Here is a 27656-nt window from a genome sequence, read left to right as displayed (position 1 = left end):
AACCATGTTCAGTTTTGTAGTTGCCAGAACAGCAGCTCTAAGAAATTCTACATCCTAGTAATGTACATTGATAGAGAATATGGAAATGGGTTGGGACATGACTGAACCAAGTATGTAACTTTCATCCTGCTTAAGAGTGTCTTGATGCAGTTTTCTTTCTTTGTTAAATGTGTGTGCTTCTGAATTTCTCATACATAAATCTGCAAGGATCTGAAAAGGAGACAATTTTTATTAATGGGATTTTTAATCAACTTTAAAGGCATCTTAGTTACTGAAATGTTATATTGACATAAATTTGCAATGCACAAGATGCCAGAAAGTATTAATCAGGAATCATGGACATTTATTTAGAAGAAGGTGAAGACTACATACATGCTGCCGTTTGTTTAATTTGTGTCAGCTTTTGTTGTACTTCAGTCATTGTGTTTAATAGTTGATCTGTCTAAAAGCTATATTTCAATAAACAGATACCTAAGAAGTTGATTTAGGAAGTGGAAGATATGTTGATGCTCCTTACCAACAGAGGAAAGATTAAGTTAGTTAACGTGGTAAATGCCTAATTAAGCTTTGATGTTTTATAGCACCTATATGGCAAAGTTCCAATTCCCTGGTTTCCAGTGTTCTACACATAAGATGCCTGAAAATTTAAACTGGTGAAAGTTTAAATTCTGAGTATTTTTCCATTAAAGTGTAAAAGCGTTGTGTCAACAAGATTTTGACTTTTTATGTGCCTTTAGCCACTTGTGCATTGCCTTCTGCTGCAGTTTATCTCAAATATATTTCTGACAAGCAGGCCTGTAGATACAGAGGTTAGGAAAGGTTTTCTTCTTATTAAATAACATTCTCAAGTGAAGGGATTTAGGAAGAAAACTAGAGTTGGTAAAACTGAATTTTCGTTTTATTATCAAAGTCAAGATCAAGCTGTTTCAAGAATAAATTAAGTCTTTTACATCTGAACTTCCATATTGCCTAAGTATGGCTGTCTGAGTTTGGGGGGATTTTTCTGTACTGTGAACTGTTTGAAAAAAAGATGGTGTTTCAGATGGTCAGGTTGGCTTCTGTGGTGGACAAAAGAGAGAAAATGGCACCTCTAGGTGTTCCTCCTGCTTCCATTACCTAGTATCTTGGGATTTGTGGTGTAACAGGTCCTGTGTGAGAACCGAGAGAAGCCTGGGAAGTGCCAGTACTTCTATTTTAAATTCCAAAGTCTCAAGAGAATCTTCTGCCGTATTGCATCATGAAAGCGTGTCTGGATGACAGCAGTAATTTCAAATGATGCCATAAAATGTTTTAAGGTTTATAAACCATAAAGTCTTTGTTACAGATTTTGTAAATTCATATTCACTTTCAGTATTACTTAAGACTAAACACTTGAGTACAAGTCATAACAATCGCAGAATCTTGTAGAGGTGACCTGGGAAAGCCTAAGTTCAGTGTGACTGCCAAAAAACACCACAAAACCCAACAAGTATTCAATGGATATGGATTTTCACTGTTGTGCATTTCACAGATAAGAAAGTGCCCCCTTTTTTTTCCTTTTTTTTTTTTTTTTTTGAGATTAACAATTTCCATTTGGTTCTATTCTTCTGCACAAGATAGGAAGCAATTAAATTGTAAGTGTTTCTACATTTCTTACTCAGAAGATTGATGTTTCAAACAATTCAATATTAATTTGCATCTCTGTTTCTCAATATGCTCGTTCTGGGAAGGGTTGCTTGTCAGCGTTCTGATCTAGAAAGTGCGTATAACTCGGTTACATATTCCATAAAACATGCAAAGGTAGAAATGCAAATGTCACAAACTGCCAAAGTAATTTTGAAAGTACTTTTAAATCCATGAGGAATTGCCCTAACTCTTTGAAACAGTTTTGAAAATCCAAGTTTTATGACAGCCTTTCATTAAGAGAGATGTGCATTAAAACAGATGTTTCTAGCCTGTTCTGTATCAGCTTCAGTTCATAGAACAGAGAGCTAGTTTTATGATGTGTGAGATGCAAAATAACCTTGTTGTCTGATACGTTTATCAACTTAAGTGATGTTCAAGTGATAGAAATTTAGGGCATTTTTCAGTAAAAGCCCTTTTCCTTGAAGAGACTAGAACTCATATCCTATTCTTGACATGTTGGTGAAAGAATACAACATGGCAGGTGAAATAGCATTTGATAGAGAAAGTTAACATCCTTTTTTTCATACACATGAAGATCCTGGGAATTGGGCTGGGGCAGGGGCATTAGGTACAAAGGGTGATGGATGTGGAGCTGAGAAATTGAAATTTTTAAATGAATGCGTGTCAATTAAATTTAATCTATCTATAGATTGCTTCTAGGCATATTAGTTGTCATTTTCTCTGTGCAGTTGTTCTTTCAAAATCATGTACAATCCTAGTTCTCAGGTTAGCTGATGACAGGTGAAGTGGTGGTGCACAATGTCCCCATCCCTGGATGTGGATTTTTAGAGTCATTTATTCCAGTGTCCCCAGATTTGTCTTCTGCATATTTCAGAGTAGTGGTTGCTTTAGAAAAGGAGAATGTTAAGGACTATACCCAAATACGCTCCACAAAGGTGACGCAGTTGGCAATCTAACTAAATCTCAATGCAGTTAAATTGAAATTAGTTTTTCTTTACATTTCTGACCATTAGGTGCTTACATAACATTTCTGGTTGCTATCAATTGCCCCACTGTATGCAGGTGACTGCATTCTGTGCCAAAATGTGGGTGACCTTAGTGTTAGTTTAGTATTTGGCAGCTATAAAAGGAGAACTCGGTCTAATACTTGGTCTCTGCATGGCATCTTCAAATGCTGCTGTTTTCTTACAGAGTAATTGTTCTTCTTCAAGTACTTTGATGTAGGATTTGCTGGCTTGTAAGAACTAAGTAATACACTAGTTGTTTCCATAATTTACTATGGGTTTTAGTGTTAAAGGCTCTTGTTTGAGATAGCTTTATTAAAACTTCAAATATCCTTTTGATTACAGAAAGCAGACTAATGGTATTTTGCTGAAGCCTTTACAAATGAATCCTTGGATCTCCTCATTAATATTGTACCTGTACATGCATGTAGTTATTTCTGAAAGTGCTACATTTAGAACTGTCTGGAAGCATGGTCATTGTGTTAGCTTTCTGCTTATTTCTGGGGTTCTTGATCTGGATACCCACTGAATAGGTCTCAGATGAAATCAACTTGCACCCCTACATAGCAATCAATTGAAAAATGAATCAAAATCTTCTGTTCCATGCTTATAACTACAGGGACTGAATAATTGCAGTGTTGTAATATGCAGTTACAAAGTTTTAAAAGGATAACAAATTCTCATCATCTGGCATAAATGTGTAAATAATCAATTTGCTGAACAGCCTTATTATCATAATTCCATAAGGTAAGGCTCAGATACTTAATAACTCCATAGGTTCAGTTAAACAGCAACAACAACTAAAAGTAGTTTTCCTCCCAAGGAAAGCCTAGAGACCTCTTAGAATAAGCTTTGAAGTCCCACTGTTCTCTCCATGGCATCTCTATGAAATCATTCAAAACCTGGTATTACTGATACAATCTTTAGTATTACTGTGGTTTTTGTTTTCTTTTTGCTTCCTCTTGTGGCTGTGCCATGCAAGAGATTGTGTAAATCAAGATACAGTGACTACCCCCTAGAGTTAGCAATTTTTTATATGTGTAATGCATAATACTTTATAATGATAAATCAGACTTCAGGAATTGATCTAAAAGAGCACTTACATGCATTGCAGCTTAAACCCATGCTTTTTGTGTAGACATGTAATCCATGTAGTGCAAATTGAAAGATCAGGTTGAGACAAACAAATAAAATACTTTGATCAAAAAATATAATTGAAGGCATTTCTTTTTTTTTGCCTGAAAAAAAACCCTAGATAATTGAATATTTTAGATATCATCCCTTTTATACTCCAGAGTGAAGATTTTGAATCAACTTAAATCATCTGAGAGCCACCTCCAAAGAGAGAATTTTAAAAATTTTCAAGAGTTTTTGTAGCCCTGCCTTAAAAAATGGAAACAAAATCTGCCTTGTTGATGGGGCTTTATAAACCCTGATGAATATGCAGGGAAGCAACCACTAACATTCTAAAGTTTCTCATGTGTGTACTAGATGATCTTGTGCCAGTTTACCTCCTTTTACTCCATGTAAGCCTAGAAAATTAACTGGGTAACTTAAACCAACACATTTTCTCAGTTTGTAGGGAAGGCTTCAGTCTGCTGGTGCAACAAAAAGCAGAATCTGGTGTCACTGAATCCATTAGGCATGGAAGTGGCCTCTAGAGGTGAGAGTTAAGTTAGACTTAACTATCTCCTTGAGAGAGAGCGGTCCAGTTAGAACAGATTGTTCAGAACCTTGTCCAGTTGATGGAAGTGATCGAGATTCCTTGACCTCCCTGGACAGCATGTTGCATTGTTTGACCACCCTCATAGTAAAAATTGCCATTTTCTCAGTTGGAATTTCCTTTGTTCTAACTTGTCTTCTGCTTCTTTTTCTTAGATTGGAAATCTAAGATGAGCCTGAGTCCATCTTCTTCTCTACACCATCCTATTGAGTAGTTCTAGACAACAGTTAGCTCTCTCCTTAAGGCCCAGAAAATGCAGTTCTTGTTTAGAATGTGTTCCAGTCCCGGACAGCCTTTGCAGGCTCCACTGGACTTCTTTCAATATTGCAATGTCTTTCTTGTACTGAGGAGACCAGAACTGGATGCAATAATCTAGATGTAGTCTAGAGGCAGTCTAGGGGAAGAATCATTTTTGTGATTGGTTGGTTAGACTGTCTAATGCAGCCTGGAACTCAGCTGGCCTTCTTCACCAGTGTTGCTATCCTACTTGTTCTATGCATACTACTCATGATCCTGAACTCTTATCTTCTCATCGTCACTGCTTCCAAGGCTGGCCCCAACCCTAATGTCAACCACCAGACCCTCTTTGTCAATACTAGATCCAGTAGTACACGTTCTCCACCACGAGTCAAAAAGTTATTGCCAGTATCCTTTAGCAACATCCTGGACTGTACATGCCTGGCTGTGTTGACTTCCAAGCAGATATGAGAGTGAATAAATTCCCCCGTGAGAGCCAGGGCCTGTGACTGTGAGGCTACTTTCAGCTGTTTGTAGGAGGCCTCCTCAGCGTCCATCCTGATCATGTAGTTGGTAATAAATGCCCGCAACAGTATCTCTCGTATTAGCGAAAGACAGATGTCCAAAGCAAGACTCATATGTCCAAAGACATTTGCATTCTCTCTCTTATTATAACCTTCTTCAACCTTACCTCTGTGTGTAATTCTGACCCAAAATAACAATATTTATATGTGTGATTATACACTCATAAAATACACACGTGTGTTTGTACGTGTGTATGTTTTAATGCAGCCTTTCACTTGAACCAAAGAGGAAGGGAAGCTGTGTTAGGGAGTGTACATGCATTCAGAAAGGTACTCCAGTCATTTTAAAAAGCCACGTATTATAGCATACAATTGCAACAAGAAGAATAAAATCTTGTAGCTGTCATCTTAATCTTACTGTCATTGAGGCTAAAAGATTTTTTTTACCCCCTCAAATTCCTGAGAATCAGGATTCAACTCAGAGCAACAAAGCAGCATTATTACAGGAGAGTGAGTAGGCTGCATAGGTACTAATCATCATAACAATGTCAAACAATGGTGAGGTCTACTTAAAATCAATTGGTTTAGTGTGAGAGCAGAGTATATGAAAGAACAACTGTTTTTTATCATGATAATAACATTAAAGCGACATTTTAAGGTGTTTGATGGTGAATTAAGAACTGCATTTCTCTTTTTGGTCATGATATATGCTCTAAGCAAACTTTTAAAAGGAAACAACAGTTTATTCTGGAAAATGAAGTTAAGTCACTTGGGTCCTTTGCAAATGTTGCACTCTCCCCACTAAGTGTATTTGATATGAATAAATTAATGTTAGGCATATTATTTAAAACAATTACTTTTTAAATAGTGGAATTTCTGTTTTTACTCTAAAATTATAAGCTCTCACTTGACTGACTTAACGTGTTTAGGAAATTACAGTTCCCCCTTAGGACATGGTACCTCATCCTTGAGGTCTTAGTGGCAGAAGATATACCTGCTCTAAGGCTCCCTCTGGCCCCTCATTAACACATCACATCTTCAGTCAAACCACTTGTGTGAGTCAGCACTGCTTGACCCATTGCTCAAAATGAGCTCAATGAGCGAAAAAATGTTCTTTCCTATTACAGATGAACTTTTGTTACACAAAATTAACTCAAAACAAGTCACGTGAACAGCCAGCCTGAGGGCTGGAAAAGTCTGATTTGGCCTAGTACTCCCTGTGAGGCTCAAAAAAAATCTCCACAATTGCATACTGAAAGTTGTTTTACTTTGTTAGAATTCAGCCACTGTGTCCTACTATTATTGCAGCATTGTAAGTTGTTGCATTACTGAAAAAAACTTCCTCCTTATTCTTCTCCTCCCTAAAAAAATACCATTTGTGTAATTCCTTCTTGTCTTTACTAGAAAATTAGAGTAATAAAACAGATAAGCTGCTTTCCTCAGCCAGACAAAAGCAGGCTCCCCTGGAATATGATGATATCAGATAGGCTGGCAAGACAGCATGTATAATTTCCCTATGTAGGTATTATGTCTTCAGCAGTTAAAGGTGTTATCCTCTATTGTACAATACTGTACTGCAATATCTAAATCAAGCCCCAAAGAAAAGGGCATGTCTCCTTCTCTCTTGTGAGCCACTAACAATCCAAGATACCAAGCAAAGCCTTTGAGACAGGAGTTCTAAAGATGGATTTTTGTGCATTATCCACTGTAGTTTAATCCATTCTTCTGCCTTGGGATTGAATATGCATATGCCTTATACCCAAGAGCTCAGCCTCTTCCTAGGGAGACTGAAATTCATCTCACTCACTTGTAGCCCTATTTAAGCATACTTCTTTCACTGGGACTTTTCTGATAAGCTATCCTCAGCTTACAGAAACTTCAAAGCTGAGGCAAAGTTATTCAAAAGAGAAAGAAAAAAGAACTGCACCTTTAGTTCAAGCTTCAAATAAGACAAAAATTGATTAAGAGTCAGAGACCAGCTTTGTTGTAACCATTTCCACATTCTTATGGAAATCCAATGTTGTCTATTTAGTTAGCCTTTTTATTCTAAAATCTAGTTAAAACTTAGGAGATCAGTAACTATTAGCCTGGCAGTATTAATAAGGCATTGTAGTTAGGAGCCCTGTGGCTAGAGGACTGTTGTAGAGTTACCACTGAAGTAAACAAAAAAAATTAAATGGTTTAGAAAGCAAACACAACAAAATCACATCTAGAAGCTGGAAGAGGTAATTTGTTCTGTAGTTCATAGATTCATAGAATGGTTTAGGTTGGAAGGACCTCAAAACTCATCTAGTTCCAACCCTCCTGCCATGGGCAGGAACACCCTCCACTATACCAGGTTGCTCAAGGCTCATCCTGGACACTTCCGGGAAGGGAGCATCTATGACAGCCCTGGGCAACCTGTTCCAGTGTCTCAGCACCTTCACTATAAAGAATATCTTCCTAATATCTAGTCAGAATTTACCCTCCTCGAGCTGTAAGGTCTCCCCAGAGCCTTCTCTCCAGACTGAACAGCCCCAACTCTTGCATCCTATGTACACAGAGGAGGTGATCCAACCCTCTGATCATCTTCCTGGCCCTCTAGGACTGCTCCAGCAGTTCTATGTCACTCTTATGCTGGGGGCACGGCAATGGACACTACTCCAGGTGGGGTCTCACATCAGCAGAGTACAGAAGGGGAATCACCTCCTGCTGGTCACATTTCTTTTGATGCATCCCAGGATATACTTAGCCTTCTGGGCTGCAAGTGCACATTGCTGGCTCATGTGGAGCTTTTCCTCAACTACTACCCCCCAAGTCCTTCTCCTCAAGACTGCTTTCAAGGCACTCCTTACCCAGCTTATATTTAGGATTGCCCAAACCCAGGTGTAGAACCTTGCACTTGGCCTTGCAGAACTTCATGAAGTTGGCTTGGACTCGTCTCTCAAGCCTGTCCAAGTCCCTCTGCATGGTATCCCTTCCCTCCAGCATGTCACCCAGACTGCATGGCATAGTGTCTTTGGTGAGGGTGAGGGTGTCCTCAATCCCACTGCCCATAACAATGGCAAAGATGTTAAACAACACTGGTTCCAGTACTGACTCCTGAGAGATGCCACTCATTACTTGTCACTATTTTCACTGAGCTGACTGCAGCTGTGGGTTTGTGTCACCTTGTAGAAGGAAAGCTTTTTCTATTTTGTGTTACTTTCCCTCCCAATTTTGGAGGGTGAGGGAGCTTGGTGTGAAAGCGAGCTGTGTTAAACCAGCACACTAGTTTGGTTCAGTCATTCCTGATGAGGAAAACCATTAGTCTTGGATGGCTTCTTGAATTGGTCACTGACCTGTCATGTCTTGTTTTCCATAACTGTGAATGAGTAATCATATGTGTCTTTGTCATTGTCAGGGACAATTAATGTGCAGAAGATGCTTAGATATCATCAGCTAAAAGGTGTTATTAAAAGTGCACCATTATTACAAAATTGATGGAAGTACTTTCAGAATCAGAGGCACTGATTTAAGAATAGGATAGATAACATGAGATTTCTTTCTTGCCAGTCCTGGGGCAGAGCCTAGATTAGATTGCAGCAGCAGCCCAGGAGAAAGCATCCAAGGTGGGTTGTTCACACACTAATCTTGCTGGAAAAGCAGTGTTCTTGACTGTCAGCCCTTTGGGGTGTGTGTAACTCTTTCAGAACGGGTAAGAAGTCAGAGCAGGCATTGACTCCTTTTGGCAATGGATGCTGCTGACCCAGAAGCCAGGATTGCCAAATCATCTGAAAGCTGTGAACAAAGTATGCTCCCTTGTTTATGAAGAGGAGCACTTCCTGCTTCTGATCCTGAAAGAAAGGGAGCAGACAACAGGAAAAAGTAAGAAAAGAAAGATGTCAGAATTCAGTGTTTGAAAATATAAGGAAAGCAGATTCAGAGACCTGGATCTGGTGCTTCAGATCGCTGAATCTGCCATTTCTCTCATCTTACCTTTTCTTGGACCTATTTTTTTTCCTTTCTTCAAATACCAAACAGTTAAGTGTTTCATTCCTTTTGCAAGATCATGTTGCCTCATCTTCCAACCAATGTACTGCATTCATTCACAAGCTAGAAAGGTACTTTATCTAAGAAGTATATTTATGGTGGCCCAGAACTACAGAGACCTCAAGTCATTATGATCCTGAAGAAAATGAAGGGTATTATCAGAGGCAGCTCTCAGACTTGGATTGTAGTAGTTTTGAAAGTAAGCTGTCTGCACAGGTTCCTGCTAGCCATCATTCTGAGTCCACTAAACCTATAAATTTTCAGAGTCAGCTGATTTTCACCACTTATTTTAAGGGAAAACCAATTACTGCTGAATCAAGGGATCTGCCTGTCAGTGAAAAATGCTGTGAGGCAGTCCCTCAAGTTACAACTTCTCTTCCTATTCCTTCAGTACAGTATAGACAGCCTCAGTCAATTAATAGTCATGTCCTGTCTCTCCTAGCACATCACAAGCTTGTACTTTCTGAAGTTAACTGTATGTCTGACCCTCCCCAACCACAGAATAGCCAGCAATTCTCAGATCCTGTGGAGAGGACAGTGTGCAGTCCACATCTAATCCTCAGAAAGTTTCCCTGACAAAGACCTCATTAAAGGACATAACAGCTTCAGAAAACAGTCAGTCCTTCTTACTACTGCTTTACAATAAAACCTTAACACTAGTGCTGTGAGGTGTTTTGAGCAGGTATTTGAAAGTCCTAAACCAAATCATAATCTCTTGACAAATGTAGCTACATTGCCATCAAAACCTCCCAGTTCTCATCAACCAATTTTGAAAGCACACAGCTTCCTGAGTTTAACAGTGGAATGGATACCTTTTGTGTACAGGTTCAACAAGCCTAAATATCAACTAAATAAAGTTAATGCTGTGCCTAAAGCCATTCCTTCAGCACTTGAAGATGATAAGGAAAATGACAGACACTGTTGCAGCCACAGGAAGAGGTGTATTTAATAGTATGCGGTATATTGAGCTCCACAGAGACTGGACTTTGTATTTTTATACTACAAGGAGCCATTCCAGAGGTAATAAAGCAAGAAATCTCTTGAATTCTGGAGAGACAACAATATAGTTGGTCAAAGAGGCAGGTGAAGTGCTTCTTAGCCCTTTGGTAATGCATCAGCCTCATGGAGTAAAATTACTAAAGCAAGTGGAGCTGGCTCTGTCATATTGTGACCCCAAAAGCTGGCAAAACAAATCTGTTCTGGGATCCAAACTATCTCATTGGAGTAAAGTCTTTCTCAGTCCTACCCAACCACTTAAGTAACATGACTGAATAAATAATGTATAATTGAGACAGACCTTACATATAAACTGAACCACTATTTCAAATCCAGAAAGAGAAGCTTGCAAGTATAAATATAGAAAGCTAAAGAAATACCAGCTGAATGGTTTCATTAAAATCTTCTGATTTTTGCACACTTGAATTTCTATTTTCTTTGCTCCAGTTCTTTAAGTAGGCCATGTGAAGAGCTCATAGTGAACATGCAATGGGGCTAAATATTCAGGGACCCTGCTTTTTCTGTCCAATCACAGTCTGCAGCCTCCTTGAAGGTAGTCAGTAAGAGCAATGCCTCTACAGTACAGTACCACAAAGAAGACAGCATTATGCTTTGTTTGCAGATTGAAGAGGTATAGTTTTAGTTGAATTATGGTATCTGAGATAGACTGTCACTTTGATCTATCTTCCTAGCTGTTTTTTTACTTTCATCTGTATATATAAACCCAGGACTGAAGACTGACCACAGAACACACTTCATTTGATCCATGGTTCTATTTCAGTGTCAAACCATTGGTAGCTGTTCTGAGTAGCACCTTCCAAATATTTTTCATCCTGTTCACACCAATTCCTGTTATCTCTGTCATCATAAGAGTAGTGTATGAGACTGCTCTTGTAGGCTTTACTGATGTCAAAACTTTTGAGACCTACAAGCTCTATTCCACTAGAGTCTGCTACAGGATATTTTCTGTTAACCACAAAATGCACAAATATACCGTATTTTACTGCTACATTTGCATGTTGATAGAAGCAAAGTTACAAAAAAAAATCCAACTAGAAATCTCTTCAGACTTTATTAGGGACACCATGTTACTGCAATCATGTTTTTTAATAGCCTGCTCTTCATCTTGTCATTTCTGAGTTCTTTCTGTATTGTTCTTCATTCCTGCAGGCTGCTCATCTACAAGAATAAAGGCTAACATCACACTCTTACATCCACTTTTCTCCCAAATTGCAAAATATTTGAAAAGTGGCATCAGGTTTCAACTGCTGTGACAAAAGAAAAGAAGCAGAGGTTTTTGAGATAGATAAAACACGCTCAATTTAAAATCTTAATGTAGTTGTAGTAAAGAAAGTTTTTGTGGTCTTTATGTAGGCAAAATACCATTTAAAAATTGTGCTGGGAGAAGAGACTAAACGTGCATGTGCACAGCTGAAGAGACATGTTCACCATATACTGTGTCCAGTTCTGGAGCCCCTATTACAAGAGGGATATGGAGGTGCTGGTGCGTGTCCAGAGAAGGGCCACAAGGATGAGCAGAGGGCTGGAGCACCTCTCCTGTGAGGACAGACTGAAGGAGTTGGGGCTGTTCAGTCTGGAGAAGAGAAGGCTCCGAGGTGACCTAATTGTGGCCTTCCAGTATCTGAAGGGGGCCTACAAGAAGGTTGGGGAGGGACTTCTCAGGATATCAGGTAGTGATAGGACTAGGGGGAATGGAATGAAGCTGGAGGTGGGGAGATTCAGGCTGGACGTGAGGAGGAAGTTCTTCACCATGAAGCCCTGGAATGGGTTGTCCAGGGAGGTGGTTGGGGTGCCATCCCTGGAGGTGTTTAAGACCAAGCTGGATGAGGCTCTGGCCATCCTGATCTAGCGTGGGGTGTCCCTGCCCATGGCAGGGGAGTTGGAGCTAAATGATCCCTGTGGTCCCTTCCAACCCTGAATGATACTGTGATTTAATTACTTATTTCGTTATGGATAGGAGGCCTATTCAGAAGGAGAGCTCTAGAGGAACTGTATACATCATCCAGTGTATTATGTCAGCTATGTCAGATAGAATACATACATTTTAAAAACCAGTCCTCTCCTAGTGATATGCTGTTTCTCTGTTGTGATGTTTTCATATTGCATTGATTTTGCATTTGCTTTGGGCTGGGAGGTTGGGCAATACAAATTGAACTGCATGCATCCTTTCCAACTTCAGTTACTCTGATTCTAGATGTTACTATGAAATTTATTTGATAGTAATACAAACTTTTTCCCCATGTGTATCTAAATACTTCTATGAATTATAAGAAGAGCATTATCTGACTCAGTCTCTGAATTGAAAAGTAATTCCAGGACTAAAAGAATTTGAACATAAATGACAGATTTATCAACTTTACTTTGTTTTCAGACTAGGATTTCATAGCTCAGGAGTGGGCCTAGTGCCAAGATATCCTCCAGGATATTTACTTGTAATAACTGAAATAAGTATGTACTGAGGATATAATTCAGACATTTTCGAAGATAAAAATATGCATGCCAATAAATCTGGAAATGAAGAAATATCCAGTAGAATATCACATAATTGTTAAGAGTGTGCTCTTTAGGAATCAATTCTGAAGAATCTTTTGCAGTATGGTTTGTCTGCTATAAATTTCATGCAATGTGACTACAAATACTTTTGTCTTGCAGATTATGATAGATAAGAAGCCCATATTTAGAATAACCTGTGGCTTCATGATATTGCTGTTAACTGCCTCTCACCCAAAAATTGATGCTCAAGTACTAATATTCTCTCTCCTTCCCTCATTTTGTTCACAAAAGTTTAATTTATATGAGTGGAATTTTTTTTGAAGAGTAGGGCTATGACATTTAAGATCCATTAAGTTTAGTGATACCATTTAAGTGAAGTATTTAGCCTAATTGTCAAAGGGAAGACCAGTGACATTCGCTAGTGCATTGCATCAGGTCCATCACTATCCTCCAGCTTCTTTCCATTGAATTTGATTCATAGTCAGGAATTCTAATTGGGTGTTTCTGCTAAGTCGAATAATCTGGGAAGCAGCTTGTCCTGCAGAAACACCATGGCTAATGGGAGCAAAACCTTTAATTTTCTCGTATAGTGAAAACAAATGTTTTCTTGAGACAGTAATACATGCACCCTTATGTCACTGCTCCTGCTCAGCTTTATTATGACAAATACAAATATTTCTTGTGGTAAGTCACTTTCTTCTTTTACCAGTTATTCATTATTATCTTTTGTTATGGCCTTAGATTTGTGTTTGTGATATTGGAGTCTGTCCTTAGAATTTGGGAATGGGATAGGGGGTGGGGTAGAGGTAAGAGTCAGGCTTAGGGTTAGTGGTCAGATTTAGTGGTAAAGGCTTAACAAATATGGTCTCATATTGATGGTGGTGGTGAGCTGGCTGGTGCCCAGACACTGTTGGTGTCTCCCAGGGTTCAGTACTGGGGCCTGTCCTTTTTAATGTCTTTATTAAAGGTCTGGATGAGGGGATTGAGTGCACCCTCAGTAAGTTTGCAGATGACACCAAGTTGGGTGGCCATGTCGATCTGCTAGAGGGCAGGAAAGCATTACAGTGGGATCTGGACAGGTTAGACTGATGGGCCAAGACTAATTATATGACATTTAATGAGGCCAAGGGCCAGGTCCTCTGCCTGGGTCACAGCAACCCCATACATGGGGGTCTTCTAAATAATCAGCAAATGACCCTACTAATTTATGGCTGTCCTTGCATTTTATTCAAGATACAGATTTTTGGTTTTCTTCTCAAAATCTTAAGAAGTTCTTTGCAACCCTAATGCTCCTAGTCCAAGATTACAGATTTTGCAGCATAAGGCACTAATTAAGCTCAGTGTACCAAAAGAATGTGTAGTGCTGGTGTTCAGAGTTCACCTGCTGTTTGGTAGATCTAATGTGCAACATGAGCAAAGTAAATTGCCTCCTCTCAGGAGAAAAGTCACAGGATCTCTTAAACTATGTGCCCCTCGGGGTACTCTTAAAGTGATATATTTTGTACATTATTTGGGTCTCATAACTCAGGATTAATCTAGCAGAGTGCTAATTTTAATTAGAAATGCATACTATTAGCATGTGCATATGCAAACTCACATACTTGTGTGCAAAATTTTTCAAGGTGACACTGACAACAATAGTTGCTCTCACAGGAGGAAATTTGGTGTTCTGCAGATTAAATTTTCATTTGCTGTGGAGCAAGAAGAATCTTTACCTGTGGGAATATTGCCCTCTGAATCTCGCATGGTTAGGAGATCAGTGTTATATCTGACCTCTCACTTGCCGTTTGACTCACAGCATTTGGGGTTTTGTTGTTGTTAAGTTAAATATTTTCTAGTGCTTCAAACCCGATCTCCAATCCCTTTCCCTGAGTTGCAGAGTGTAGGTTGTATTTTACCATGTCAAAGGGAAGTAGCAAGGCTGCTGAGTATATTAAATGTTTTGACTCCCCCTCTAGCCATTCAGAGCACTCCAATCCTTTAACATAAGGCACATGGAGCCAAGGAGATAGCCACTCTGGCAGATTTTTCTTTTCCCCAACTCTGGAGAGAAGAGAAGACTTGTGGAAGGCTTACCCAATTCTCCCACTCACTTTGAGAGTAGCAGAAATCAGCCAACTTTGCAGAGGTCTGAGAGAGAGGAACTTGAATTATCTAAGAGGTTATGGGTTTTAAGTGAATTTCCTCTGTCCAAGAAGGAGATCAAGTCTAGCATATGAAGTCTGATGTCTAGACTGACTCTTGCCATGTGGGCAGTTGCATCTCTGTGGAGGTAAGAAAAGAAAAATCCCTCAATGTGTCCAGATGTAGCTGAGCAGCTTGTGACTCAGGATTAAAACTAACTATTTGGTGACACTGAGCAAGCTCAAATGGTTGTCTGGAGGCAAGGTTTCTTTGAAGGCCACTAGATAAAAGACTTGATCAGCTACTAGCCTGAAGATACCACCTGGAGCTGTTATCTTGGAAGGGACAGCCCAAACCCAAGTCACACTGTGAACCCTTTGACTGCCACCTCATGAGGAAGCACAGACATGGTGCTCCAGTAAATCCATATTCTGATGGAGGAGTAGAGAGTAGGATTCATTTGTCACACTTTGTTCAAACAAAGCTAATAATGAGCTGTACAACTAAAAAGAGCTGAGGATTTTTTTAATGAGAAATGTAAAAACTAGTCATGTAGTTAAAACAAAAATGAAATGATGTACATTAATTAAAGAAGCTTATTAGATGCATTTTTGCCATTCCCATGAGAATACAATGCTTATTTTCACTCTCCACTGTATCCTTGCTTACATGCCTAGTGTATTCAGGCCTTAAATTGTAGTAGCTTCATATGAATTGAAATACAAAACTACAATAGAATTTGCTCTTTTCCAGTGAATGTGCTGCTAAGAACACAAAGCACTCTGTGTTTAAATTAAGCTGAGGCAGAACATTAGTATTATCCATAAAATTAATTGACCTCTAAAAAATACCTAGTAAAACATATATTACCTGTCCACTTTCTGCATGACCAGTGTGAGAAACCCCCTTTCTAATAAATGTACCTATAACTTGATTACTATAGCAGACCTTTCTACAATCTGTTTTAGTTACACTGATGCACTAGCAGTTCAACAGATGGATGCTGTGTCTTCATGAGGTCTTGCAGAAAAAATGCAAATACTGTATTATACTCTTACCCTTTCATGGATCTGTTTCAAACAGAACTTTTTCTTTTGCTATTTTTCTAGTTGTTCTTCTTCTTTTCCACAGTGTCCTTCTCCCAAAGAGTGACAACCATGTCATGTATGATTTCACTGAGCCTTAGAGTCTAACCAGAATATTGTTATTTATTGTAAATTACTTTATTGTATGGTAGACAGGAAAGCAATGTGAAATACTGATATGTATTCCCAGTATTCTTGTTTTGCTGTCGTGCTCCATGTGGGGTTTTTATGGTGATGACTTCAGAAATGTTTGAACATTGCAGCAACTAAAGAATCTATGAACATTGCAGTATGACTTGGAATGGGTTTGGTGTTTGTGGTAGAGTAGTTTTCAAAACACACTGTCACTTTACCAAGATTTATATTTATTGACTTAACACATTTACATCTATCCATTTTATTTAGTCTTTAGTAACAGACTGTATCATGATGATCCATTTTAGTTTTGTCTTAGTATTTTAGTGTACATCTCTAAACATAACAATTTTTGTATGTTCCCCCCAATGTTGTTGTAACTGCATATAAAAGTATGCAAGAACAATCAGTCTTTCAGATGCAGTGTGGACAATTTTGCTTATGAGCTCCAGGCAGTATGATAGCACAAGTGAAGAAGCGGAAAAACAGTAGCAAACAAATAGCAATTGTTTCATGAACAGTTAAAGCAGGATAATGTCTAGTTGAAAATCACTGCAGTTACATCAGTCTCCTGACAGAATCTTGTTCTGTTTTGGATACAAAGTAAAAGCCAGAGTAGAAAAGAAAAACTGCTTCTTCATGAATCCAATTTAATACCTTTTGACATTGGTAGACAGGCTCATTAATTTCAGCGGGTGTTGGAACAGGGAAGAGATCTTGAAGCCTAGACTTATTTTTCCAAAAATAGATTACTTTCTTATTTCCTCATTATGGCCTAATTTAAAGTCCCTTGAACCAGACTATTAGCAAAGTATTATCCTATCTCTGAAAATAATACAGATAAAACTAAAATTCTACTCAACACTCACATAGCCCTTTTCCTCTTCAAAGGACTTTAGAAACACTGATTAATCATAACATTAATTAAAGTACTATATTTTTTATTATTTTTTTTTAAATTAAGCCTTCCAAAAGCTCTATTCTCTGCAGGGAGCAGGGAAGAGGATAGCAAGGGACTAAATCCAACTCCAGTAATCAGAAAATTTTGCCTGCAGCAATTAAACTGAGGAATCACTTCCCTTTGCAGAATCTTTTTTACCTTGAGCTCTTGGAAAGACGAAAGGAAGAATGACAGTGCAGTCTAAATGAGAAATAAATATGTGAGTGTGTGAAGGAGCTTATTAACTAGATACATTTGTACTACCTGGGCGAATAGGTAGGCTAACAACACTTTTCAATGCCTTTTCCATTTTGTATACCTGGCAGGAAATGTAAACAGAACAAATTACAAGGGAAATTGAGTGCCCACATGGACTCCTTCCATTCTGGATGTAAAACCCAAGCACATAAAATCAAATTCCTTGGATCCAAGAACAATAAAGCCTGGTCCTTCAGTTTCATTCCCAGCCAACCTACCAAAGCAAAGACTGCAAGGGAAACAGCCAAAGCTACTACGTAAATGCCTTATTTCTGACCAGGGGTGGGAAAACAACAGAAGAGCAGCAATATCTTCAGTGGTGTAACAGTTTACCTTAAAAAATACTGCTTCCTTTGCTGCTGAGCGTGACAGTAAAAGCTTAGAGGTGGATGTTTTTCTTCTTCTGTGGACCAAAAAGTTTTTTTGGTGTATCAGGTGAACCAGTAATGAGGCAGATCAATCTGGACTAGTACTGACCCATATTTATAGTCCCTCTTCCCAAATTCATCTTCCAAACAGACTGCAAGTCAGAGAATTAACCTGGAGTTGGGCTGCCAGTGTTTGGTGGTTGGTGAGCATGAAAGAGAGGTCTTAGAGATTGCTCAGCTGATACATGGCTTAGCATTCAAAATGGAAGCCATCCACTATGCTAGTGGACATGCTACTAAGAAACAGAAACTCTTTTTGGCTGTGGTCCCTATGAATCTATTTCTGCACTTTTCTGTGGCAATTTGCACCCCATGAGAACTGCCAAAATGACAGCAACAAATTTGAAAGTGACAGATATACAGCAGGCTCTCAATACACTCATGTGGAGCCAGGTGAAATGCTTCTGCATGCAAAGTGTAAACATAGATCTAGCCTTTAAAGCCCATGCTGGGACATGTATGCTTTGTGAATTAGCTGTTTGTGACCAGCTAGAGAGCACTGGAAGTTCTTCAATCTCTAGGTTTTAAGGCAACTACTAACACAAAGTTTGAATATATTCATTCTTGCTGTGTGGAAGAATTTGAAGGTATTCCATTGAGATAGGGATTGAATCAGCATTAGAACAGTAGATTAAATATATAGTTGTCTGTGGAACTGAGATACACATGAGAGGCAACAAGAATAGTACAAGAGCAGGAGCTTTTGAACACATTGGTATTGTCAAGTCTAAAGTCTATCCTTGTAAGCTAGGTGAAATTTGCTTTATTTCAGGACAGGAGACTGGTGTGGGGATCATGGGCTGTGACAAAACCAGGGTCTAGATGAGCATCAAACTGAAGGCGTTTTAACCAATATGAGGAGAGAATGAAAAAGCTTGGCAGACAAGGCAGATGTAGAGACATACTCCAAAATATCAGATAGGCAAGAGATGGTGAAGGAACATGAAAGTTTAATAGTTAAGACCCTAAGGGCTGAGGGTGTACAGGTCAAGGGTGAAAAATAATCAGTCATGTAAGAGGGGGCAGCACTGAGAAGATTACTTGAAAGCAAGAAAAATGGTCAGCCAAAGGGAGGCAGAAAATGTATGAAATGGAAAAGTTATGTTTCTGGAAACAAAGTTGAAGAAGCAGGGTGGCTGGGTTAAAATGGTGCTACAGGAAAGAAAGTCTATGAAGGGTCGTGGAGAAAGCAATTTGTTGGAAAGCTGTGATTGCATTGCACCCAGCTGTGGTTTCCCATGGTGTGTTCAGGGTGAAAATACCAAAATGCATCTCTTTTGTCTTTGTCCAATGGTACTAGCTTCTATACATACTGCTCTTCCATCCCTCTGTTATTCTTTGTTCGCCTTATGCCATAACTTTCTTTTGCAAAATATAGAAATAGGATCTTTAATCTTTTTTAAAAGATAAAAGCTTCTGTATTGGTAACCCTTGTAGATACTTGATTCTTTTACAAGCAAATCTGAATTGTCATTGGCAATACAGATATTGGTGATTCATTTCCTTTCATCACTGTATGAGAGTTTGAGGGTTTTTTTCCTGAAACTGTAAAAGATGACTATTCCTGCTCCCTGTAGGGCATTATATGCTGCACTACCTATGGCTGCATTAATTCTTGATAAAAAAGACTTTTTTAGAAAGAAAACCAATGGATGGTACATCGTGTGCACTGCATCAGGAAAGAGATACTCTTCCTCTTTGTCCTGGTCCATACAGAGTACCAATCTGATGTCTTGAAATCTTGCTGCCTGTGATAAGAGGTGGTGGAAAAGTGAAAAGGGTGCATCTTTTTTCGGAGGGGGAGACGGAGGCTGAGACAGCCACCTGATCTTTTTTTATGTGTCAGCAGCCATGAGCAAAGTGTGCCTGGATGTTTGAGGCCACAGGAGGGCATGTATATGCAACATTTTTTTATTCTGTCTATCTTCTGCAAAAATAAATTATCTCCACAGAATCTTAACATTTAAGGAAATTAAATCCATCCTTGTTCTCTAGCTCAAAACACTCATTATCCTAACTTAATTAGTAGGCTAGGCCAAATGTGAAGCAGATGAAGCACTGGCTCCAGCCTAGGAGTTTTGAGGTCTTACTCCAACCAGTATAAGATAACTCAGCGCTGAAGCTCTTACAAATAACAGAGCTGAGATTAGAATTTTTTTGATAGAGATAATTGCAGTACTATAGTCGCTTAACATTATGTAATGAAATGTCTTTTGAAGGGCTAGATGTTACAAATGTTTGTGCACAAAGTCTCCTGTTCTCTGGGACTTGCTAGAAGTAGTGGTGCTCATGTTTTTTAGATTCATGCTTTTCAGTTATACTAAGGGATTTCTCCACTTTCCTCTTCCAATACTATTTCATTCACAGTGGTGTCAGGAACAAGAAAATTACCTGTTGTGATGAACAACATCACAAACCATTAATTAGCACTGGTCAGGCCATATGGGTTTGGCAGTAGCCACTGCCTTGGCTTTTCGTAAATTTCCCCTGTCAACAGCTTATATCATGTCAGAAGTCATCAGGCAAAGGGAAGACAGAGTTGCTATATACAAACTTGTGACTTACAGTTCCTTCACAAACGATGTAAGGTCTGTCTCTGAGAACCAGTTCAGCAGCATTTCTTACCTCCTTAACTCATTTTGCTTTTATAATTCAGAGTAGTTTTTCCCCATTGACTGTTTCAGTGGCAGAATAAAAATCTCCCTATGAAAACTTACAAACCTCTACCCTCTTAAATCACATGGGATTCACTTCAGCTCTGATGCCTACAAAACCCTTTGGACAGTCTAGGCAGTGCAACTCCAGAGTTTGCTATGCATTTTCCTAAGCATAATCATTTTTCTTTGGGCTCTTACACCCCTTGTTGTATCTCAGTATGTAGTAGATTTCCAGTGTTCAGAGAAGGGACAGAATTCCTCTGGAACAGCAACAGCTGGACCCTGAGGAGCTTTTTCAGGTGCAGCATCAGTGTCAATATCAATTACACCTTAAACCAATTGTATCTGAAAGGAAAAAGCATGGTGTACAAATGAACTATTTATCAAATAAAGCAGTGGCATTTCTGCCATTGCTGTCATGTGATGGATACACTGTAATTTATTAGACTATCAGTTGAATACACTGACTCAGGATCAAAATTAGTTCCATCCAAATTAAGTAGGCAGTTTTGGCACATTTATTAAGTAATGATTGAAAGTACTCTCCCAGTAATCTTCTTTCCATAAAGACTGTGAAATACTGAAGATGAATGTTATCAAAAACACAAGGATGATAAAACAGCACAAACCACATATGTCTAGAAATACAAATGAAGCACACATGTTAAAATGAAGAGAACAAAATTCACATATATTGTGACACACCGGCACCAGTGGTTCTGGAGGTAGGGTATCTGTAGTGTTGCCACAAAATGTGGTGACATTTTGCTGGTTTTGTATTAGCTGTCTATACAATGTGAATTAATGAGTTATCTCTGAGGGGGAAAAATATAGTGATGTGTTATTTTTGTTAGACCAAGCTCTACCTCTAGGACAAGATTCTTCGTTTAAATTAATATCTGTTTGAATTTTCTTGTGTTTTAATAGGTTAATTTTCCTAGTCTCAAACTAGAAACCATGTCACAACTATTTAATAAATGTGCCCATGTGTCAAAGTTATCTTTCAGAGATGAGTGAAAAAGGAAATTAAGTCGATGGGGTTACAATAGCAGTGAATTTGTCTCAAGGCAGTAGTAGGGAAATATTTCTGAAAGTGGAAACTTACCTGTGAAAATTTTGCTCCTGTTAAATCTGTTAGAAGAATAGTTTGTTCTACTGTTTTGCTCTGAAGGTGGAATTTTTCTTAGGACAGCTATCAGTGTGATCCTATGAAGGAAAAAGTTTCCAGATGAAAGTGACAGAGGAATGTAGTGAAGTGCTAATAAGACTTTATCATGCAGAGGAAAAGCTGTTAAATCTGCATTGTTGAAATGTTTAGTAAGCAAAATTGTCTTCTCCCTGTATGGTGATAGATGAATTCTGCTCTCAATATAAAAGTGATGTAAGCGTTATCTTAGAAAAACAGCTTTTAAATGTATGGTGTCAGAAAAATGCTCTCAGACACAGGACAACCCCTTCCCTGTGTCACTGCCCCCAAATAATGGCTATATAATGTCTTTCTTCCTTTCTTCATGAGTGAAATTGAACATAGAAATGTGATTTATTTTTCATTTGCTAAGATAGTGGTTATGCTTAATCAGATTATATAAATCTTCTTTAAAGTCACCAAATGTTTTGGGTCTTAAAATATGTAATATTGCTCAAACAGAAAAATCAATTTGCAGAGAAAAGCAGTTCTTTATGAACCCAAGTGAAAATGAACAATGCTGTTTATTTTTACTATCATTCTCACCTACATCCTCCTCTCTTCCCAGGATCCTCAGCAGTTCTCTCTTCTTCAGCTCAGGGAGACTTTTTGAGCTGCAAGTAGAATTCTCCAGCCTTTCTGCTAGTAGTGCTAGATATAACTTTGCTGGCATTACAAGACTATGTTTCTAATCTACATTTCATTCTGCTTTCAGAAGAGGTTCTTAACATTTAAAAAAAAAATCATCTAAATGGAAGCAGTCTCCAGATTGCAACACACACTAAAGCAGAAGTCAAAGATCACATATGTTGTCAGCGGCATTGGACTGATACAGCAGTATCTGCTTTCGTTGGCACTTCTCAACACTTACACCACCCTAAGAGCAGGAATTCTTCTATAGTTAATGCTAGAAAACATGACTCCTCTCTCCTTCATGTCTGCTATTAAGCAGCAGGAACACATCGCTGAGATAAGAGAAGTGAAGTAGAGGATTTTTTCTGTGAATGTAGTACAGTATTTTAGCTAACTACATGTATAGTTTCAGAAAATGCATTTAGTGTGCAAGCAAGTTACTATGGAGTATTTTCTGCAGTTCAAAGAGTGGTCCTTTTAACTTTCAAAGCTTAACTCCTTTTAAATCAAATTTACTGCTTTTTTCATTGTAGTGTCATGTTTCAAATTAAATTAATGAAACATATTTTTATGGCTAAGGCAGGGGTTTTCCTCATCCTAAATATGTTTTCAAATAGCTAACAAAGTGCTCAAAGTACTAAATACACTAACAGTTGCACTTAATAGACTTTTAAGACCATATAAACAGTGCCATAGATCAACTCTACAGCCCAGACACTCACCTCTTCCAGCTGGTGTGCCACCTTTTTGTGGTGAACCTCGGGACGTACAAATAGAGCCATGATGCCTGTCTGTGAGCAGCTTCTTTGGAGGTGGCACTTTTTGGCTGTGTTTAAGTTTTCCTCTTGAGCTTTTCCTGAGAGCTCCAAAGCCTTTATTTATTGTAAGAAGCATTTTGCATGTCTAGGTATGAATACTATTGCCTGGAATGCTAGACCAGTTCCGAATGACTGGCTATGTTTCTACGACAGCAGACAAAATTGTCAGAAATAAACATCATTTTAATAGTTAAAATATGTGATTTTCCTCTTCCCTCTGCTTTCAAGTACAGACACACAACTGAATTTGTAAATTCAGAAATGAGAGTTTTATAAGCACTCATAAATACTAACTGATCAAAACTTTTTTAGGTTACCACAAAAATCTGATTAAATTATATTATATACAATAATTATACCTGATTATTTTATTCATGGAATGTGGTGTAGATTAGATTACTAATTATATTTATTTTTCCCAATTTTCCTGTCCTTTTCATCCTGCACGATACACTTATGGTGATTGCTGTATGCAAATTCCTAGCACAGCTGCAATGAAGGTGATTCAGCAATAACTTTATCAGACCCTCACTCTCTCTGATCTTGTCTTCATCACGTTAAAGGGCTGAGGAGACATTTTACCATAACAGTGACACTCAAAAGTTTGTGTGAGGCTTCTTGTATATCTGTGCAGGTGCTAACCCTGATCTGCATTGGTTTATATTTCCATTTTTACTATATGTATATAAAAATATTATCAGAAACTACTTATTTTCACAATCACAATCCCTGTGACTTTCAGACACAATTTTGTTTAAAAAAAAAATAAATAAATAAAAGTCTTTGTTCATTTAAACAGGGGAAAAAATTATTCATAGAATCATTTAGGTTGGTAAGGGCCTGTAAGACCATTGAGTCCAACCATAATCAACAGAATTTCTATTCTGTGTCTTCAGCAAAATGTGATTATTTTAAAAATTCAATGTGCCTCTCCCTTTAGGAGATTTTCAGTTCCAAAGTACCAGACAGGAAGAGCTGTCAAAAGGGTTCCCTTCCTGGTCAGTACCATGCATACAACTGAGGATGTGTTGGAATGATTGAGTCCTCTCTGAGCAGTAAAGTCTAAGAGACAATAATAAACCCGGTTAAATTATTGCATGTAGTACAGAATTAACCTTACAGTTATCCTTAGAGAAGGCTTTTTCACAAACAGCAACAGCATTGGCTTTACATTCACTGTATTGTTTTTAATAACTGATGCATAATTTATTTATAGTAACTTGTTATGTGGTGAGTTGTGTGACAGGAGAAGAAGACTTGCTAAGTTCTGATAAGTTACAGTATTTTTCAGGTTACCTTTTTGCATATCCTTGGCCTTTACTATCATCGTTTCATTTTACTAAAGGCATGGTGGAGTTATATCCAGAATCTCCAACTGATGTAGTATGGAAATATTGATAGTCCTTAATGCGTGAAATGCTTGAACATGCAATCATATAAATGTGGCTTGCTCCAAAATGGTATCAGTAGGAAATTAGATTACATGCAGTTATGCAAATGGTGATAACAGTCTTGCGTCTTTTCCCTGTATTTCTCCATCACCCTTTATTGCTGCATCTTCTGAATTCTTCCTTCATTTTCTTTCAACAAAGGCAAGTATGCCATGAGGGATCTGGTCCATCGACTGCCAGGCGCTAACAACAGCAACAGCTCAGCAAGCAAGGCCATGTCTGATGACACCGTTACTGCCATTTGCTGCACTCTGCATGAAGTCATCACTAAAAACATGGAGAATGCCAAGGCCTTACGAGACGCAGGCGGCATTGAGAAACTGGTTGGCATATCTAAGAGTAAAGGAGACAAGTATGTTTTGCAAATCACCTTGCACCTTTTTAACATCTCCCATAGTTATTACTAGTTCTGAATGTGTTTGCCTCCTATGTGCAGCTGTGAGTTGAATTCTTTAGATTCGTCAAAAATCATGTTCCCAGTGTGAAAGGTGACAAGAAGCAGACAATACCAATAGCAAAAATATCTGCTATGATTTATTATGGACATACATGGCAGTGCATGGAGTGCGCTGCATATGCAGTTTAAGGAAGAGTAATTATCTACAGTAACTGCTACCTCTAACCACTTCCAGAAGATACTGATAAACATTAGGGACCAGAATTGTTGGATTGCACCCTGCAGAAAGGGTAATGTGCAGGTGGATGGATCCTGTGAAAGGAAGGGACCTCACGGCAGTTACACTGCTACTCCTCTTGCTCTAGGAGAGAAGAATACAAAGTCACTGTCCCTCTTCACAGCACCCTTTTCCCTGCCACCAGCTTGCTGGAAAGGTGGGGTACAGTAGAAAAATGGATCCATGTGCTTTTCTAACACCGTGCCTTTGAGAGAACATTAGGATACCTGCAGGCTACTTTGAGAGGCACTAAAACATACAAAAATCTTACACATGACTGTGACATATTCAGAGCAGCTATGTTTTCATCTTGTCTGTTTTCCTATGTACGCACTCTTCATGAAGAGTTCACTCTTTATCCTTCTTTTGCCTAAAACAGATAGCCTGGTTCTCATATTTGTCAACCTGCAGAAGTATAGTGCAATGGGACTATGGCATTTTGAAAACAAAAAGCCTTCACTATAGTGTACAAAACCCATCAGTCCACCTACTCGAAGCTGTCATCACACAGCCTACTGCAACATCAGAGCTCTAAAACAGCCCCACAAAGCCAGGCCACAACCTGAAGGAAAGATTTATGCACCCTACATTTGGTATGAGAACTTATGCTCACCTATGTGATTGGAGCATTGCCAGTATAATTTAATCACATTTCTTTTCCTCTATTGTCACCCTTTTCTTTTCATACCAAAATCATTATTGAAACATTCTCACATTCTAATTGTAAAGGCTTAAAAAATAGTAGGCTAACAAACTGTGTGATACCCGTTGTGGGCTCTGCCAATTTATTTACATTTGCATTTTAATTATTATTGAATCTATTTAATTTTTTTATTTACCTTGTCTAGATCAGATGTACCAATATTGCAAGCAGGTTCATATCCATTTCTCTGAAGATGAATGTGTCTTTTCTCAAAATAATGTTCATTATATGGTAGTGGTTATTAATACCTGTTAAGTCTGGAATCTTCAAAGTGTCATGGGCAGTTTTAGGACGATGCAAAGGTACCATTCCCAGTCTAAATACCACTTGTAACTGTGACACACATATCTGTGTTGAATGAAAGTATTTAGCTCAGGTAGTGTTGAGTACTTCCAAAATGCCCTCCCAAATCATAATACATATTCCTGCTCTCTACTACTTTTAGTTGTGGTCTTGTATTATTACTGTTACAGAATTACACAGTTCTAGAACAAGAAAACCTGTCATTTCACAGTGCTACAAATGCCCATCTTAAGTGAGACTGATTTTTCAGCTTTCAGAAATGTTAGTATTGTTTTGCTTTGGTCTGGTTTTCTATAGGCAAACCATTGTTTAAAAATCAGAACTGCTGGTTGTTGGACTGATAGGGAATTCTGACATGCCCACTTTAATACAGTAGAACACTTCAGTATGAATTTATCTTGTCCAGTATGAAGCATCTGCTTCTGCAAGAGCAGCATACCAGGCCATGCACCCTGGTATGTATCAGTGGCAGTATCATTGGGGTAGCCCTGTTAGCCTTTGGAATATGCCCAGGGCTTGAGCACACAAGTGAAATGGTATTCCTAAGGTCATATCAGCCAAGCCCATGTTGACTTTACATAGTTTGTTTGTCTCCTCTGTATTCACAGTTTGGTTGGAGCAGTTATTTTCCTGGCTACTCCATGCTACCAGTACTCCACTACCCAGTATAGCTGGGACTATAATAAAAACAATTACGCTTCAAAGGTCTTACCAAATTCCTGTTTATTCACAAATTACCCACCACTGCTGTACTCTGAGTAGGAAATGGAAGAAAAGTGTGGGAAAAGGCACCAGATAAATTAATAGGAAAGTACTGTGTAAGTTAGTTGAATCAGGTATGTCATGAACATTGCTTTTACCAGCTTCAGTGTCAGCCTACCAGTGGTCCTTCTCAGAGGTCACTGGATGCACTGGAGCCTGACCCCTGAGAGGACTTCCAGCACAAGCCAGTAGCATATGCTGTTGGTTTTCTGGTTTCCGTTTGGTTGGCAATCCATGTGCCTTTTCTGAGTAAAACATGAATCATCTTGAATACTGCCTTGAACTCCCATCAATTCTCACTTGGACTTTGACTTTTGCAAAGTTTTCTAGTGCACCATTGCTTTATGTGTATTATGTGCACAGCACAGTGTATGCTTTGTCAAAGGGCTGCGTGTCTTCTTAATTCTTTTTTATTTAACCCTTCTTCACTAAGCTGAATATTCTCAGATTATTTTTTAAAGATATTTTTACAGTTACCTGTCCCAAGAGGAATGTGTCACTCCAACTGATTGTAACAATAGCTTAATGCTTCTTTCAAAACTCTTCTGAAGAGAAAGTCCATGTGAAGTTCTGTATGGTTTTCAACACGACATTGCATTGCCATTTTTGAAGGGTAATGGTGTGAGCAAGATGCTAGTCCTAATTTGGATTCCTAATGAAATTTGTCATGGGTTTTTATAATCAGTTGTATTCCTGCATCTTGGCTGGACACTTCAAAAACAGTGCTTACTGCCTACCTAGAGTGTTTCTTTTGGCCACTGTGAAGAGGTGCTTAATGCATTGAGTACAATGTCAAGAGCTAATGTTTGGTGTCTTACAGAAATTCTGACTCTAGCTTCTTGTCCTTTATGCCAAAAGTTGTAG

At 38.5% G+C, this 27656-nt stretch overlaps 1 protein-coding gene across 7 annotated transcripts in view; it reads left to right on the top strand.

The window, feature by feature from the left end:
- CTNND2 (catenin delta 2) overlaps positions 1–27656 on the top strand; it is a 576017-nt gene that overhangs the window by 515192 nt on the left and 33169 nt on the right. For all 7 annotated transcript variants that reach the window (XM_054164400.1, XM_054164398.1, XM_054164401.1 and 4 more), the window contains one exon: positions 24492–24702. In XM_054164400.1, coding sequence (XP_054020375.1) covers positions 24492–24702 — 211 coding nt within the window. The remainder of the gene's footprint in view (positions 1–24491; positions 24703–27656) is intronic.

This window comes from Dryobates pubescens, chromosome 9, assembly GCF_014839835.1.
Source record: "Dryobates pubescens isolate bDryPub1 chromosome 9, bDryPub1.pri, whole genome shotgun sequence".
Lineage (NCBI taxonomy): Eukaryota > Metazoa > Chordata > Aves > Piciformes > Picidae > Dryobates > Dryobates pubescens.
The sequence above is the reverse complement of the archived record's forward strand: the minus strand, read 5'-3'. Positions and strand labels throughout refer to the sequence as shown.